The sequence below is a fragment of the Salmo salar genome, chromosome 01, assembly GCF_965601325.2.
Source record: "Salmo salar chromosome 01, fSalSal1, whole genome shotgun sequence".
Classification (NCBI taxonomy): domain Eukaryota; kingdom Metazoa; phylum Chordata; class Actinopteri; order Salmoniformes; family Salmonidae; genus Salmo; species Salmo salar.
In genome coordinates this window covers 59,234,199-59,253,307 of record NC_138291.1, presented here as the reverse complement: position 1 = coordinate 59,253,307, position 19,109 = coordinate 59,234,199, and the positions used below count along the sequence as shown (strand labels likewise).

Here is a 19,109-nt window from a genome sequence, read left to right as displayed (position 1 = left end):
TAGAGCCTAACTGGCGTACATATGCAGCACGTGAGTTTCAAGTTTGGGGAAGATCATTTTCACCATAGAAATGCACCTTTATAATAAGAGCATTACATGGATAATCACATTTGCTGTCACTTTTGATAATGGTGTTTTCCCACTAATGGAACATTCACGCTTATAGCCTACTGCCGTATATGCATTGCTGCACGTATAATGTGAAGAAATAGCCTAACAGTTTATCAACATTTTAAGCTAAACGTTCTGATCTGTTGTCAGCCTCATTGCGTAATTATTTTTTTGATGCTAGTGGTTAAATTAATTTGGGATCGATCTCATCCCACAACTGTCCCAGACTATGTATGGAATATTTATTTCTAGCACAGAATAGAATAGAATAGGTCGACTTTTGTACTGTGGGGGATAGTAGATTGACATAGGCTAGTGCTTTTGCTGCTCGTTAGGCCTACTCATCTTGTTGGCTGACAAAAAGTAAATGTGGACAGTTCTTCCAATATCTTCAATATGCTCCTCAGAATTGGATAAAAACGCGTGCAGTTGCGTCCCCAATGTGTCTGTCTTCACTTGTAGCTTGTGAGAAAGACCCGATCACGTGATGGAGAGTTATGTGAGTGAGAGGTGCTTGTGAGTAATGGTAGGTTTATTTGAACAGTGAGAGACAGAATGACAACAAAAAAATCCTGAAAAATGCATGTAAAAAATGTTATAAATTGATTTGCATTTTAATGAGGGAAATAAGTATTTGACCCCTCTGCAAAACATGACTTAGTACTTGGTTGCAAAACCCTCGGTGGCAATCACAGAGGTCAGACGTTTCTTGTAGTTGGCCACCAGGTTTGCACACATCTCAGGAGGGATTTTGTCCCACTCCTCTTTGCAGATCTTCTCCAAGTCATTAAGGTTTCGAGGCTGATGTTTGGCAACTCGAACCTTCAGCTCCCTCCACAGATTTTCTATGAGATTAAGGTCTGGAGACTGGCTAGGCCACTCCAGGACCTTAATGTGCTTCTTCTTGAGCAACTCCTTTGTTGCCTTGGTCGTGTGTTTTGGGTCATTGTCATGTTGGAATACCCATCCACGACCCATTTTCAATGCCCTGGCTGAGGGAAGGAGGTTCTCACCCAAGATTTGACAGTACATTGCCCCGTCCATTGTCCCTTTGATGCGGTGAAGTTGTCCTGTCCCCTTAGCAGAAAAACACCCCCAAAGCATAATGTTTCCACCTCCATGTTTGACGGTTGGGATGGTGTTCTTGGGGTCATAGGCAGCATTCCTCCTCTTCCAAACACGGCGAGTTGAGTTGATGCCAAAGAGCTCCATTTTGGTCTCATCTGACCACAACACTTTCACCCAGTTGTCCTCTGAATTATTCAGATGTTCATTGGCAAACTTCAAACGGGCATGTATATGTGCTTTCTTGAGCAGGGGGACCTTGCGGGCGCTGCAGGATTTCAGTCCTTCACGGCGTAGTGTGTTACCAATTGTTTTCTTGGTGACTATGGTCCCAGCTGCCTTGAGATCATTGACAAGATCCTCCCGTGTAGTTCTGGGCTGATTCCTCACCGTTCTCATGATCATTGCAACTCCACGAGGTGAGATCTTGCATGGAGCCCCAGGCCGAGGGAGATTGACAGTTCTTTTGTGTTTCTTCCATTTGCGAATAATCGCACCAACTGTTGTCACCTTCTCACCAAGCTGCTTGGCGATGGTCTTGTAGCCCATTCCAGCCTTGTGTAGGTCTACAATCTTGTCCCTGACATCCTTGGAGAGCTCTTTGCTCTTGGCCATGGTGGAGAGTTTGGAATCTGATTGATTGATTGCTTCTGTGGACAGGTGTCTTTTATACAGGTAACAAGCTGAGATTAGGAGCACTCCCTTTAAGAGTGTGCTCCTAATCTCAGCTTGTTACCTGTATAAAAGACACCTGGGAGCCCGAAATCTTTTTGATTGAGAGGGGGTCAAATACTTATTTCCCTCATTTAAAATGCAAATCAATTTATAACATTTTTGACATGCATTTTTCAGGATTTTTTTGTTGTTATTCTGTCTCTCACTGTTCAAATAAACCTACCATTAAAATGATAGACTGATCATTTCTTTGTCAGTGGGCAAACGTACAAAATCAGATGGGGATCAAATACTTTTTTCCCCTCACTGTAGGAGTACCTATTTCTTTGTCAACCGCTCAACATATTAAGCATCAACCTCTCCTTCCTTCTTTCCCTCCCTTAAGCTCTTTTCTATTTTGTTCAGCATTGTTCAATTTAATTCTTCATACTATAAAATAATATAAAATAATTCCACAGAATTCTAAGCAAATCTTGTCTGCTAAATGAACTAGTGTAGCCCACAGCCATATGGCATAGCCAGATCAGGACCTAACATAAGGACAACTCAGAGTATGCTATTATGTTCTTCTGAAACAGACTACATTTTCTTCATATCATGTTTCTTTAGACCTGTCTAAAATAAATAATGGATTTATTGTGAAGGTGTAAGCTATATTACATGGATTTATTAGACTTTTTAAAATGTAGATGTTCCAAAGGTCCGCATCAGTGGCTTGTAGGCTATGTGTGGAAGCCAGGAGATGCTAAATGTGTTTATGTTAATTAACGGTCAATTACCGTGAGACCGACAGTTATTTGCTTGACAATCACCGGCTGATGAAATTTCGCGACCGCCACAGCCCTAATCAATGCATCACCATGGAGGACTACTATTATAATGGAGTGGATGGCACAGAATTAAGAAATAACTATTTAAACTCCGGTAGCCTAAGTAACCTTTTACAGAGTGGCATTACAGAATTTGCCATTCCACATGTGGAAATATTGCTACTGCAACATGTTAACAGCACTGTTACACATGTGAGGAGGAAAGCACTATTTTCCCCCCCATGTGTGAACTTGCAATTTCACATGTGAAAGTGACATTTACACGTGTCCACTGGGCACAGACGTCAATTCAACGTCTATTCCAAATTGGTTCATCATTATTTCATTGAAATGACATGGGAAAAAACGTTGATTCTACCAGTGTGTACACAGTGAGTGGACTTTTCTTACATGTGAAACTGCAAATGTGATTTACACATGTTAATGTTTCCAAATGTGAACGTGCAATTCCACATGTGAAAATCGTACTTTTCTTACATTTTTTGTATTATTATTATTGAATTATTATGTAAGGGAGGAAAGGAATAACCTACTGTTTTTTGGCAAACTCTAAAGTCCTCTGATAATATTAGTCCTGTGCTTTTGACAGGTGTTGCTTGAGAAACAAAACAAGAACTGATTTGATAATTTGATGATGAAAACAAAGTCCTGCACATATATTTCATATGAATAGCCTACAAATACCACTTTTCACAGTGAATCCTTTTTGTTTAGGTCTATACGCTTTGTGCTAATGAATTTAAGTTGAACATTGCCAAAGTTTAATTAAATGTGCAATAAAAAAAAAGTATGTTGCCTGGCTGTTGATGTAGGAATTAGATCACAAAGCGGTAACCCCCCCCCCCCCCCCCGGCCCCCCCCTCCCCCCCACTGAGCTAAACTTTTTGGAAATGGCAAGTTCACTTTCTCACCTATTAACTCATCTCAAGTCTGTTGATCAGCAGCTCACATCAGCAGGATGAGGGGCATTTGGATTAGGAGGGATGTCTAATGTAGATCGCTAAAATAATGATCATGATCACACTTCCTCAATATTACCTCAAGGACAGAACTACATCAACTTAAATGGAAAGAATGAATGCATTAAAAGCAAGTTTGATGTCTAACAACAACAGAATGCCAATAAAATGAAAGGTGAAGTTTATACTTCAGGCATTGGCGGGACTTTTAAAGATATTACCGCAATTATGACTACCTTGGTTGAAATGAAAGCTGTTTCAGTGCAGGACACCTTTCTGACAGCCACTTGTTATGTGGTAGAATTCCAAGTCACACTGCTACGCCTTCCTTGTGGCTCAGTTGGTAGAGCATGATGTTTGCAACGCCAGCATGGTGTGTGCAACGCCAGGGTTGTGGGTTCGATTCCCACGGGGGGCCAGTACAAAATAAAAATGCATGAAATGAAGATGAAATGTATGTATTCACTACTGTAAGTCGCTCTGGATAAGAGTGTCTGCTAAAATGTAATAATTGTAATATTCCTAATGTATCTGATTTTCATTGTTTTGCTGCAGGTCAAAGCGCCCAGCTTTGCAAAGTGCCACCGCAAGAATCGACTCTCCCATGCAACAGATCCCTCACCAGAAGGTAAGCATGACAGCACCTTCAGAGACGTCACACACTTGGCCAGAAACACTCTGTTCGGTCTCACTCTACCAAAAATATTCAGCACAACGAATACTCAGTTTTCATACTTCCCTAGTTGTAGAATTTCAGTAGCCTGCACTTATAAAGAAAGGATACACACACTAACAAGCGCAAACACACACACACACACTTTTCAGTCACACTCATATGGGATCGAGTGGTTTGAGGACTCTCAGTGAAACCAGTACCTCCTCTCAGGCCAGAGGCATCAGGGGAGAGAGCTCCAGAAAGCTCCATGCAAAGGTCCTCCATTAGGGGTTTAAGGAGCAACAGAGGCAGCACATCCAGCTCTGGGGTCTGTGAGAACAGCCCTGGACCTTGCTGGTCTGATCTTCTCAGAATTGTACACTCTCTGTGGGGAGCCATGTGCAGGGTGCCTATGTGAAGTCTCTCACTGCCCCCTACTGGTGATATTGGTGATAACGCAGCACCCACCCCTGCCTTCCAAGTATAACTTCATACAACTTTATTTTTGAATTTGATACCTTTGGCTTTGTTCTCTCTGACCACCCGTCTATCTGTCTTCCCCCTTATCCACATCTCTCCCCTCCCGAAGGGTCAAACAACCCAAATCAATGGCGGCCTCTCGGCCTGCAATACCTCCTCCGTGTCACTAGAGGCGTCTGGCGAGACAAACTCCTACTCAGGGTCGCCCACCAAGAGGCAAACGCCAAGCCCCGGGGGCAAGACGACCCCCACAAAGAAGGCGCAGTATAACACCCCTATTGGGCTGTACTCAGCTGAGACCCTGCGAGAGATGGCTCAGCTCCAGGAGAGCCACAGAGGAAAGGGCTCTGCAGCAGGCCTCTCAGTGGGGTACGTAACCAAGTGGAAAAGGCCAGGGAGCCTGGTAGTAGCAGCAGCAGCCAGGGGTGGCTAGGCCTGTTTAACCCCATAGTGGAGAAGAGGGGGTTGGGTACAAGCTCCGGGTAGAAGTTGCCTGTAGTCTCAGGTGTAGGATCAGCTAACCCTCTCCAAAACCTTCAACATTTGGAGAACTCCCCCCCCGAACCATAGATCAGTGTCTATGTCTAACTTCAGCCTACTCCAAGGGGTTCCAGCCTACTCCACCCAGTCCCTGCTGCTCTGCCCTTGTGGGACAGAAGGATGGAAAGAGTCTCAGAACATTCAGATTTAGCTGTGTATTCTCATCCTGAGCTGGCCTCTAGAGAGCTTGGTGCCCCCTGTTGGTCCTAGTGATTCAGGTTGCCCCAGATGGGAATGTGCATTAGAGGCAGCACGGTCCTTGTAAACCCCCTAGCTCAGCCTGGTGGCCGTCCTCCAGGTAATACAAAGAGCCCACGGGAGATTAGGTGTCCCCTCTGCCGAAATACACGCCGTGACGTCCCAGACAAGCCTTACAGTACATGTGTATCTGAAGAGATCAACCAAACCATTGCTTTAAACGTGGCCAAGGTGGCTGAAGTGACTGCACAGTGAGATCGGGGATCGTTTTTTAGTACGTGTCTGACGTGCCAATGAAATACTAATAGCGTCATTTTAATATGAGAAAGTCCGAGGTGAATCGCTAAGTGCAGTGCTATATCAGTCTTTGTGGTGAACACGGTGCGCTAGCGTTCCTCTAGTGCTAATCTTAACGAGACTTCAAACAATAATTGCGGAGATTACTCTGTCACCGTCCCGACGGTCCAGGGCAAGCACCTGTTCTTGTCATCTCTTTAACAGGCCTGGTAATGGCTGGGTTCAGGTTTCTCTCTCCTCTGCTGTGCTAAACATACACTACCGAAATATATCTGCCAGTCTCATCTGGCCCTCTCGCTTCACCTCTCTCTCTCCCTTTCTCTCTCTCTTTATCTCGCTTTCTGTCCTCATCTACAACACATCATAGTCGAGGATGAACATCAACAAAGGTGAAAACCTCTTTGTCACTGATGGCTTTCACTGTTGCATTGTGTGATTCCCAGTGAACTCAGTCAATCTTCACCCACTTCTGTCTTTTCTCCTGTCCTATTCTCTCATCTCTGACACACATTGCGGCTTGCCTTTCACGCCACATGAGCAACCTTGTGGAGGTGGATTGTCGAGTGTAATTGTGTTGTTGACCACTGTCTCTTTCTCTCTTCTCCACTGCCGCTGCCTCAGGTTATTTTCAACACTCCTGCCAAGTTAGTACTTCCTGGATGTGGTGTAGTAGCGTGTGTCCAAACGATTGTGTGGTTTAGCTGTGTGGTGTAGTGTCATGTTGTTGTTCTTGTGTCAGTCTCTTTGGTGTGAAGTGGATGTGCATTGTCTTGGCTTGCTGTGTAGTGATTCTGCCTTTTGAGATGGATGAGCAGTTCTAGTGTCGGTATTCATAATGACCTTTTTCGGTTTGCGATGTAAAGGTCGTCAAAGTCCGCCAGAGAACGTCTAATAAATCTTAAACTCAGTCTCATGAAAGAAAAACAAAAAAACGTTGCCTGCGAACCCTCACAGACAAGATCCCCTGTTCATTAATAGTGTTTTTGGACATTTTTTTCTTAGAGAATAAAGGTCATTTTCTGGCTTAATGCTAAATTCTCCCATAAGCCATCAACCATGTACATATGACATTTAGGTAGAGAGTGTGGAAGTGTGAAGCTTCCCATTGATAGATGGGTAATACGATGTATCGATGTAAGAGAAGGAGAAAAAAAATGAGAAAAAAAACGATAATTTGCAGATCATTTTGAAACTCTGCACGATGCAATGGTCCAATAAATGATCCTTTCTATTTTTGCAACTCGACAATGCATGCTTGCATTAACATCTCCATTTGCTCTTTTATCTTGATCAGTTTACTTGTGGGCCAGTTGTAGAACACCATCTGAGCCTGTAGACTGATGCTCCCACATACCTGGGAGGGTTGACCTGTGTATCTTGAGGGAAACCTGAGTGTGTGTGTGTGTGCAGATATGTGAGCTGTGCTGTGCCTGCTCTACTGAGAGATTTACTGTAGACGGCATGTTTTCTGTGTAACATACAGCGCCTCTATGGCAACTGATCTGCCTTTCTCTCCAAAGCCCCGCACTGTTGTAGTAGCCGGGTAGCAGATCTCTCGTGCATTAGCCAACTCTTTTGTTGTGCCACCCATTGTTGTGCAATGCATGATCATGTTCCACATGGCAGTACACACGACAGAGGAGTTGGCTAAAGCACAAGCTGATCTGCTAGCAGGCTATTACACTGTTGAACTTTCCATCTCACACAACTTCTCCTTCCACTACCACCCTCCTCCTTCCCTTTCCCCTCTTTTCCCCTGTATCTTCCCTTCTTCTCCTCTTCACCCTCCCCGTCACAACCCTGCCGCCTTCCTCCGGACCCTCCACCGCTCTCCACAACAGCAACGAGTACATCCCCAACTTCAACCCCAATGTGCTGAAGGACACTGCCCTGTCCACCCACAAACCCATCGAGGTGAAGGGTCCTGGGGGCAAGGCCACCATCATCCATGCCCAGTACAACACCCCCATTAGCATGTACTCCCAGGACGCCATCATGGACGCCATCGCCGGACAGTCCCAGTCCAAGGGCCACGAGGGCGGGTAAGACCCTCCTTCCTCTGCACTCCCTCCCTCCCTTTCTTTGTCTCCTCCCCCCACCCACTCTTACTAGCTTTCCTACCCAGCCTGCATGACTTTAATACGCTCTTAGAAAAAAAGGTGCTATCTCGAACCTTAAAGGGTTCTTCGGCTGTCCCCCATAGGAAGAACCATTTGAATAACCCTTATTGGTTCAAGATAAAAAACCTTTTTTTCTAAGCGGGTAGTACCCCTCCTTTCCTCTCCACTGCTGGCTGTGCTGAACTAGTCTGGCACTGCAGCGTAGTGTAGGCGCGCTGGGCTGGAGAAACTAAAACCACAGACTGACTTCATCAGGATGTCTTATCAGGGTCTAATGATCTAGGATTGTTACCATCCTTTAAAATGGTTGTACAGTTCTGAATGTCCTAAGTGCCTTCTGTATGTGTCGAGAAGGAGCATTCATGCAACACAGATTGTTTGTAAAAGGTAGCAGTGAGACCTGTGTGTTCAAAGGTGGTGTTGGTTGTGTGTTGGTGCAATGCTCAGGTTGTGACTGTTAGTTTTGTGGTTGTATTACTACTGTATTGCCTGGTGCTGGAAGGGGTTTGGTTTTGTGGTTGTATTACTACTGTATTGCCTGGTGCTGGAAGGGGTTTGGTTTTGTGGTTGTATTACTACTGTATTGCCTGGTGCTGGAAGGGGTTTGGTTTTGTGGTTGTATTACTACTGTATTGCCTGGTGCTGGAAGGGGTATGGTTATGTGCACCAAGGCACAGATGTAGTATATTTATAAAGGCGTATTCCTCGTTACAAAGGCAGGTCACCTGTTGCTGTATTCAAGTGTATTTGTTAGATTCTTTCCATCTTCATGCCGTGCTCACCGTCAAGCATAAAACCACCAAGTTAGTCACCAAGCCTTCCCTGAACCATTTACATATCCTCACCCATGATTACCTTTCAAATACTTGGAGATCTCAGTACACACATCATATTCAGCTAGTTACTGTTGCAAAATGGATCATTTCATGAAAGGGACCGTAAACTCTTGATTTGTATCAGTCAGTGTATGTAAATACGTAGACACACATGCTTCCTGTAAACAGGCAAATTGTTTTGTTCATATGTGGAGAAAAGCGTCCTTTTTCTGGGTTAGTTTGAGGAAAACTAAGGTTCTCACTCTGACATCCCCTATGGGATTCATATCTAATCCTCCCTCTCTCACTTCCTTGGTTCCTCCACAAACAACTCCATCACTGCACTGTCGATCCCACGCACCATGACATGCTGCTCTCTCCCCCCCCCACCCCTCTTCATCCATCCACGGCTCCACCTCGCCTGCTCGCCCTGCCCCACCCCATCCCTGCTGTACAGAGAGGAAGTCCCAGCCGGCTCCCCCTTGGCGTAAGTAGACCGCTCTGTGACAACCTACGGAGCACAGCCTGTGTGCTGTCTCTTCATATCCCTCCGCCGCCTCCTCCATGTCCGTTTCCCTCACTACTCTTTGCTTGTCCACCTCGCTCGTCCCAAACCTTCTCTCTGCTAACCCAATACGTCCTCACACTGAATGGAGGGTCTGATTTTGTTAGCCATGGCAATTTTCGACACACACCACCAATTGGCGTAGTTTGTGGGTTGATGGAAGGACGTCTAGAATTGCCGGATATTGCCTCTGCACCCTTAATCCAATGATGACGTCATAGTTTGACGGGGGTTGATTGCAGAGCAGCTGTTTGTAGAGAACATCACTATATGGTGTGTAGCTCTTTATCAATGACTATCTGATTACTAACAAACAATTTTCCATTCAGTTGGAAAATTGTGCTGAAATTGTGCTGTTTTGAAATGTATCGAAAACATCCATCGATTTAGACGTTTTCATGCCATACATTATTTGAGTTTTTAGAAAAGCACAGAGTGAGGTGCAAACCGATATTGCCTACAGGTCAACCACAGGATCATAATTGTGTTATTTGGCAGTTTCTCCATCAATCATTCCCCACTCCACTCATTCCTCCAGTCTCCATAATGTTCTGGTCATGGTGTTGCAAACCGTTTCTTTTAAAGGGTGTCCACTCCGCCGCTGGCTACACAGGGATTCTTTATGTTTCAAGGCTCTCTGTAAAATAGGTTTTATTGTCTGCTGTGATGTTATCAAAAGTCAATTCTCTCTTGAATTGCAACAAAAAAGAAATGCATGATTTATATGGATATAAAAAAGGAAATTAACGGAGGAGGGCCTCAGCTAGGTGGCCAGAACTACTCTGACCCTCCTAATCAGTACTCAGGGAATGCGCAGCTGACCAGCAATAGTTATGCCATGTACCAGGAACTACACTGGTTTAATAACGACACTAAACGGAATGTTCTGAGCTCTTTCCTCCTCCTGCTGAAGGTACACTATTTTTGATTTTTTTATTGTTTGAAATGATATTTCTGAAGTATGCTGTTGAGGAAAGATACCACAGGGTCCAAGCTAGCTAGTAGCTATGCAGCCATAATGCTTCACATGCAAGCTTCTGAAAATAGGAAACTATTAGACAGCTTTTTAGCATTCCATCACTGGTTTGTGTGAGCGTACGCTGGCGGATGCTCCTTTTTAATGTCCAGTTTTTAAGCCCCTCTCTTGCAGCTCCCCTTATGCAAGACCAATCCTGTTTTTGACATCACACTATGAAATAGGTCTTCTCCCGATTCCCCTAAATGCTCCTTAGTCATCCAAGCAGGCTACACAAGTTAGTTATAGTATATGTATACCCTCAGACATGCCCCAATAATAAATCATCACCACTGGGCTGCAGTTTCTGAATACTGTGATCAGAAACCCGAATAACAACCCCCAAACCCTATACGCCCTGATGGCGATGGTGGGTAGGAATTAGTGGCAGTGTGACGAGCCAGCCCTCTCTCTGTGGTTCCAGTTCACTCCCTGTAAAAGACGCTCAGGTAGACAGTGCCTCCCCAGTGTATCAGGCTGTCATCAAGACTGCAGACAGGGACACGGAGTTGAATGACTGGGCCCGCAGCTCCTCCCAGGTGCAGTCCAAGTCCTTCCGCCTCCTCGCCCACATCACGGGAACGGAGTTCAGTAAGTAGTGTTATTCTATTTCTGTTTCATTTAGATTAGTCAACCCTTCTTACCCTGCCAAACACTCAGTTACTGATGGTTCCTCTTCTGTCTTCTTCTTCTTCCCTCTCTCTCGCCCTCTCTCTGTCTCTCTCTCTCTCGCTCTGTGTCTCTTTCTCTCTGTGTCTCTCCTGTAGTGCAAGACCCAGACGTGGAACATCTGAGGAAATCAAGGTAGGCAGCTAGCAGCAGCGACCGGTGGCCTAGCAGAAAAGCTACATTTAGGCATTGCTCCAGACCAGACCATATGAGCCCAGAGCAGAGTTCCTGCTGTGAGCTAGGAGGTCAAGGGTCACAGGGTCACTCAGCCCTGCTTCAGGCCCCAACTCCACACCACTCTCTGTGCTGAACTTGAAGGTTAGCATGTGACTCATGTCATTCTGAGCCAACAGTAAGAATAGTCTGAAGTGTATCGATACTGCAGTGCCCCTCACATGGATTACAAATAGCCCTCATGATGAGCTTACACAAGTTCCCAGCAGTCTGTTAGACTCTTCCAGCTGAAACGACACAGAACGTGGATCACTTTTTTGTTTTCTCGTTAGTGATTTCTCATGCCTGAGATAATTCATCAGGGACCCTGATACAGTATAGTGCAGGACATCATAGACCCACCCAGGAGTGGGGTTGATTTGTGTTTGTGGAGAATTTGGAAGCCCCCAGTGCACTCTTACCCTCACAGGACTCAGGCAGGGGAGTGGAGGCCACAGTCCCTAACCCATCTCTCATCCCCCCTTTTCTCCCTCTCTCTTTCTTCCCCCTTTTCCTTTTTGTCTTTCCTCATGCCACAGGGAAAGGTTTGACACAGAATTTAAAGGCCCACGTTTTGCCAAATTGAAAAATTGGCACAATGGCCTGTCTGCTCAAATCCTTAACGTGCCAGAAAAAACCCTGGTTTAAAAGACGCGTCAGACCCAATGTAACTGTAGCAATCAGAGAAGGGTAGAGCAGGTGAGTGAGGAGAAGGTCAGGCTAAAGATACTGGAATGTGAGTTAGTGGAAAGAGGTTTGTTCAATACTTGTTGATCACATGTTGTAATGGAGATTTTAGCCCAATGTCATCTTTCCCTCTTATTCTGGCTTTGAAAGTTGATCCTAGTTTTCAAAATTAATTGCAGCGGTATAAAAAGTTGGATTGTATTTCAACCTTAAATTAGTACTATTTGAGTTTGACATTGTGATATAAGTATGAATAAAAGCGATACCACTGTGAATGAAACACATTTTTCCTTTGGTTGCTTTTGTATCAGATTTTTTTTCTCTGAAAAGATAAGAGATTCAGTTTTGATGTAGCAGTTTATAAGCTTTAAATGGAAGTTATAGAGGAAATAGTTGCTTACCTTTAAGGCATAGCAGCATAACACCCTCTTAGAGACCATAAACAATTATAGATACAGGTCTAGGATCTTAATTTGATCACTCTTTTGTTGTTGAGAATTTTCCTGCACCGCAGGAAATGCAGATGAGCTTCATGATTTAAATAAATTAACTGAAAACACTCAATAACACAGTTATATTAACAGTATTGCACTTTTCATGTAGCCCAATTTTGACCAAGTAATAACTTAACCACCAATCAAGCAACAATATATGGACTAACCGTTCAAATCCTGTTGATGCAGGATTATTTTGCTGTGACAATACTGGTCAAATTGAGATCCTACATCTGTATGATTCATCAAAAACTCTCAACTAAAATCAGTTGTTTGTTTAGAAATTCAAAGCCATTCCCAAGGAACCATTACATAGAACGTAACAGAGATCTCAAGGCTCCAAAGTCGTAATTATTCTTAATATGAATCACTCACAGATGAAACATGGCTTGTTTGTTTCCTTATCCTCGGGCTCTGGCTCATTGGAATTTGTGGAGAGCAGCAAACCCTTGCAGCCTATGAGAAAGTGAGGAATTAGAGAATTGCCCAGAGAGAGTGAATGGCATAAAGTAAAGTGGACTATTACAGTGATAATCAGGAGTGCTGCCTGCATTGTGCATTGCACTGACTTTTTAAAAAGATTAAAGGATAGGCTCCAGTCTGGCTCATGGCCAGATGGCCACATGATTACAAGTATGACTTTAATCAGAGGGAACATTATACATACGTACAACTTGACCTAGACAAAACAGAGATATTTTATATAATGTAAGTGGCTTTGGAATATCTAATAACCTAGCTACATTGCCTCATATAGAGTGCAGTGGTGGAAAAAGTACCCAAATGTAAAAGTAAAGAGACCTTAATACAAAATGACTCAAGTCTTGAGTAAAAGTCAAAGTATTTGGTTTTAAATATACTTAAGTATCAACAGTAAATGGAATTGCTAAAATATACTTAAGTATCAAAAGTATCAAATTCCTTATATTATGCAAACTAGACGGCACAACGTTTATATATTTCTATTTACATAGTACTTAAGTAAAAAATACTTTGAAGTACTTCTTAAGTCGTTTTTTGGGGCACATTCCAACACTCTGACATTAATTTACAAATGAAGCATTTGTGTTCAGGTAGTCCGCCAGATCAGAGACAGTAGGGATGACCAGGGATGTTCTCTTGATACGTGAAGTACGTGAATTGGACTATTTTCCTGTCAAAATGTAATGAGTACGTTTGGGTGTTAGGGAAAATGTATGGAGTAAAAAGCTGACCAAAAGCTGTACATTGTTTTCTTTAGGAATGTAGTACTTTAAAGTATTTTTACTTAAGTACTTTACACCACTGATAGTGTGATAAGATATTTATGACAGATAACATCATTCAATCACATTGAGATTGGATTCCGAAAAAGTTCTTTAGAAAGACTGTAGAAATAAACCAAGCTAATGTTCATATTACCCACAGAAGGATGAACTGACGTGCTTCATTGGTACACCATTTAGAAAACAAGGCTTTGATCTTCTCCACACATGCCATTTAGTCTGTTACACGGAGCGATTACTGTATTATTATTGTACTCAGCCATCATTAGCTCTAATATAATCATGCCATCAATTGTGAGATTCCCTAAACAGAGGTCAATATTATGTTGATTGTCTGTTATTACATAGGAGCAGTATTATATCAACGGTCTGTCCATTTAGGCCTTGTCGAGGCAAGAGTCTCTAGCTGCTACTATAGGGAGGTCAGATGTGGCTGAAGGGACTATCATATCAGGAGTACAGCCGTCAGACAACACCCTGTTGGGCGTCGTCCCGTCCTCCCGCGTAAGAGAGGAGAACAGGAAGTCAAATATGTGAGTAGTGAGATTTGGCGAGGCCATGTTTGAAGGCGTTGAAAGCCCTTTGAAAGGTAATTCTGCTTGTATGGTTGTCACATAGGGGAGCTGCTGTTACTTAGCTCTGCTGTGGGCCGATGAATGGATTATTAATGCCCGTCTGTAACTGTTGGTAACCTCTGCTAACTGCCTCTTCCCTTCCTCCTCACCTCCCCTGAGAGAGATTTCCACCTGCATGCAATGCATGCACAGGAAGACAGTGTGTTTGCACTGGAGTGCCTCTGGGTGGCTGACCCCCTCTCGCCCTTCATCGCTCCTCCTCTTCATCCTCCTCTATCATACACCGGCCTCAGTCTCCGTCCCCCAAAACAGAATCTCATTCTCCACTTCAGTTCCACTAGAGTATTCTAGGCCTCCTGTACCTCACTCCCTCGCTTTATTTCCAGCACAGATTCAAGAACTGACACACCAAACATTCCTAAACATCAGGACAGGCGTCATTGCTTCACATCAAATTTCGGCACGTCACTACATGGCTATCCTACTCTCTCATCCCACCCTCACCGCCAAATTAGTGGAAGGTCATTCGGTGTGTGTGCTCAGTTCCCATGTGGTCGGCAAGATTCTTTCTTTTTTTTTTTTGCAGTTGGTGACTTCTAGGGCCCATTTCAGGGGCCTAGTGCCCATGTGACTTCCCATCTTCGTATCGTCTCTTTTAGAAAATGATATTGTTTTGGAAAGCGTCAAGGACCGTAGGGGTCGTCTCAATATTATAGATAAGCTTGTGACAATCGGCCGACACGAAGTTGTATTGTAGGTTTAATCCATGGGACCAATCACAGTTCGGACCGTCAAGAAGGTAGAGTTGATTCGGGCCTATGTACCATTCGAGAATCATGTAAAGGGCACAGAAGGTGAGGGGGTACCTGTTGACAGCTACAGTATGTGTTTGTGTCGGTCTTCATGTTGTGTGTCTGACTCATTGCGTTCCCTTGTCTTAGAGTCTTGCCTGTAGCACCTGTTAGTCAGTGGTTTCCTCATCTACTACAGCTCTGCAGTAAGCCATCTCCCTCCCTCAACCCCCACTCACAAATCCTAAACCTCCATGGTTAGAGCTCACTGCTGCTTTGAAGTAGCTGAACGTGGTAATATACATACCTGTTTGTTGTACTAGACCCATTTCCCCTGCCTTGACTAGCTGTAATCTCAATTATCGTCCTCCTAAATTGCCCGTAAGAGCATGGTCTGGTCTCTCAAACGCCTGCCCTTGCTTGCCCATTTCACCAGTATCATGCAAATACATGCCAGTGTTTGCCTGCCTAACCCGGAGTGGTCATTCGGTCCCAGAGAATGAGGAGCAGAGTGAAATTGTAGTTGAGAAGGTTGCCTGCCCATGGAGCTGCCTTACTAACCCAGCTGCTTTAGTGGGAGCAATCACAATTCCCCTATGTTGACAGTTGTGCCAAGCAGACGTTACCAGACATAGATTTGTTGCTCTTCAAAACTATCCTCAAGTTTTTCCTTTCCACAGTGAAAGAAAGTGAGAAATTTAATGGCTTTAGTGTACAGATTAAGTCATTCGAATTCCTAACTGTTTATAGATGAAAGAGTGGTGCATGTATGCAGTCTTCTATCTTTAACATCTCTCTGTCAGGTGTGGCCTCTCTCTTCTTCTCTCTTCTTTCCCCCTTCCCATTATGTTGTTAATCTGAGGTAACAGATTTTGATTTCAGCCTTCAAAGCACAATATCCTTTCTATGCCCCCAACTTGAAACACTCATTCCCTCAATACATCTGGAAACGCATCACAACAATTCTGTCAATGCAATCTATTGATACAGCATGGAGAGGGTTATTGTGTTTTTGAAGGCCAGTGTCCTATGTGTGTACCAAGTGAGCTGCACAGGATGTCTGTTTATATAAACCACTTGTTGTGAGGAAAGTCTGTCTGTGCCTATGTGTGCGTCTGTATACATGGCTGTCTGAGTTCAAATAGAGATCCAGTAGTATTGGAGTTAGATGTCTGTACCGATGCCAGATAGGCTAATATAACGTATACCCTAGAGGGGTCCACAATTACATTCAGCCGTGGGCTGATTGTGAGCTGATGGTCGGGGGGCCAGAACATCCAGTAGTTATAAATCGTTTGTAAACTGTAAATTGACTGCAAGAATCCCAAACAGATATAATATTTGACAAAAATATTTTTTATTTCCAACCTTGATTACATTGGGATACCATGACATATGCTTCTCTATTTATGTGTGGGAATGCTTCGGAACAGATTTCCTAAATTAAAATTTGAGCTCATTTTCTAGTGATTTTACAGTCTTGGGGAACATATTTCCTAAATTAAAATCACATTGAGCTCAATTACTGGTGATTTTTGTATTTTATTAAAGGTCCATTGCAGCCATTTTTATCTCAATATCAAATCATTTCTGTGTAAAAATGTACAATCTTACTGGGATTGTTTTCAATTAAAATGTTCAAAAAGAAACAAAAATAGCTTCTTAGCAAAGAGCAATTTCTCAAGCAAGAATTTTGCTAGGACTGTCTGGGAGTGGTCTGAGCGGGAGGGGAAAACTTAAAACTAGCTGTCATTGGCAAAGAGCTTTGGATCTTTCTTTCTTATTGGTCTATTTACTAATTTACTGCCTGATGAAGTCACCAGGCAAGCCAAAACTCCATCCCACCACAACAGGCTGAAATTTCAGGTGGTCTTTTCAAACAGCTCTTATACTAAAAGGGCAGTATTATTCCAATCTCATAGTGTGGGAATTATATTTAAAACACAGATAAATCACGTTTTTGACTGCACTGGGCCTTTAAAAAAAACATTTTTTTGTTTGTTTTTTGTTCAGAAAACTTGGGGGGGGGCCAAATTACATCACCCATGGGCCGAATTTGGCCCACGGGCTCCCCAATAGGCGGCTCGTGGGCCAAATTCGGCCCACGAGTGATGTAATTTGCCCCCCCAAGTTTTCTGAGCAATAAACAAACAAAAAAAACATTTTTTAGAAAGGCCCAGTGCAGTCAAAAACGTGATTTATCTGTGTTTTAAATACAATTCCCACACTATGAGATTGGAATAATACTGCCCTTTTAGTATAAGAGCTGTTTGAAAAGACCACCTGAAATTTCAGCCTGTTGTGGTGGGATGGAGTTTTGGCCCTACACGCCCTACACTCCCATCAGATAAAAGTGACTTTGTAGCGGTCTCTCTAGCTGAAAGCAGTTAACGCTACAAAACTTTGTTGATGAAAACTTGGTTGGTTGGATTCAGAAATAATAGTGTCTTTAGTATCTGTGTGACTGTGGCCTGTCCTGTCCTTGTACCCAACCTCAAAGGCACTTCCTCTGTCACTCAAACTGAGAGCGCCTATCACCTGTCTATATGTACTGATCCTTCCACCTCCCCTGCCGACACACCAACACTCCACTCCGTACTCCACACAACTAGCCGTGAGACACACCATAGAAAGACACACTACAACCACAACCTAGGAGCACTTGCTAACCTCACGGGTTCACCAAAGAAAGTGATGAGGGGTTAAATGACCACCCGAGACCACTGTTTCTTGACCTCTCTCTGTGCCACACCACCTCCCTGACATATGACATTCCAACTATCCCTTCTATACCTGCCTGTAAATGTCAACAGGAAGAATGGACTAGCGACATCAATCAAGAGTGATGTCAAGAGTGGGGGGGGTTCAGAGAGATGTCCAGGAGAAGAGGTCAGGGTGATGGACGTGAGTAGGGGTCAGCCATCGGTCTACCACCATCAGGCTTGTTGCTGCTAGATGCCTGCCATCCTCTGTCTGTCCTCCAGCCTGGGCAGCTCCCCCTGGGCATTGCATTCATTCCGTTCTCCCCTGTCCGGAGTGGGGCAACCTCAACCCCACCTTCTCTCTGTCATTCACTCAATGTTTTGGCCTCATGTCCAAGTCAGCTGTGTTTAAATGTCAAAATCTGTTCGTTTTTACTTAGGTTTAAAGGTCAATTCACAAATGTTCTGTAGTGTGCACTCATTGATTATGCCATGCTGACTGAGTGTTCACATTTTTCTCTCCTTTTTTTTGTTGCTTTTGTTGTAATATAGTCTGTTTAATCCTTTCCCCAGCAGGGTTCGTGGCTGAAACTCTCCCGACACCTTAGATTGTCTCTGATTATATTATATTAGTATGATATTCTATACCATTACAAATCAATGTTTAATGCACTGTGTTAATAAAGTGAAGACGATGCATATAGCCTGCTTCATCCCAGTGAGATGGTACCCTCTCTAACCCTCTCTCTCTGGCCTTGGACATGATTGATGAAGCTGGCTTGTCTCGACACAGTTATTTAATCATTCCCCGTTATGCACAATCGATTCCTGCAGTAGCAGCTAGGCAGCTTTCCATTATACAACCAGATATCACTCCACTCAACCCCGCTGCCAGTCTCTATACGGTCTCCAGCGACTCACCCGAAACCTATAGTTCAAATGTCCCTTTTATCTTATGAGCAGATTGCTTTCTTTTTCTGTGAGGTTTTTATTTCCTGCATAGGGTTTTTTTGCTCACCTCGAGCTCTAACTCCTTATATTGAAAGAGAAGACTCGTAAATAATTGTAATTGATTTATTTTTCTACTCTTTTTCAATTTGTTCCTTGATGGACATCCTTGCATTGGGCTGAACAATATCAAGGCTTTTAGTTTTGCGTGTGATTGAGGCCATATATCTTTACAGGTCTATTTGTGCTGACATGAACTATCTAATTCATATACACCTAGCCCTACATGGGCTGTTTGTAAATATGATTTTCGGCTACGGACTGCTGATGGTTTTCTCTCAATGCAACCTAACCTCTTATGCAGTAGCCCTTTTGAGCATGCTCCAATCTCTATCAGCCCCGCACCTGTCGCTCTGCCTGCTAGCGCTGCTTCGCCCAAT

General features: G+C 43.7%; 1 protein-coding gene across 4 annotated transcripts in view; it reads left to right on the top strand.

Moving 5' to 3' along the window:
- LOC106606152 (LIM domain-binding protein 3) overlaps positions 1–19,109 on the top strand; it is a 61,061-nt gene that overhangs the window by 38,042 nt on the left and 3,910 nt on the right. For 2 of the 4 annotated variants that reach the window (XM_014202295.3, XM_045720348.2), the window contains exons 3-6: positions 4,196–4,268; positions 6,432–6,454; positions 7,652–7,852; positions 9,203–9,232. In XM_014202295.3, coding sequence (XP_014057770.3) covers positions 4,196–4,268; positions 6,432–6,454; positions 7,652–7,852; positions 9,203–9,232 — 327 coding nt within the window. Of the gene's footprint in view, positions 1–4,195; positions 4,269–6,431; positions 6,455–7,651; positions 7,853–9,202; positions 9,233–10,749; positions 10,917–11,092; positions 11,130–11,746; positions 12,175–19,109 lie in introns of those variants that run through there. The other 2 variants (XM_082975444.1, XM_045720359.2) reach the window with 2 other exon arrangements.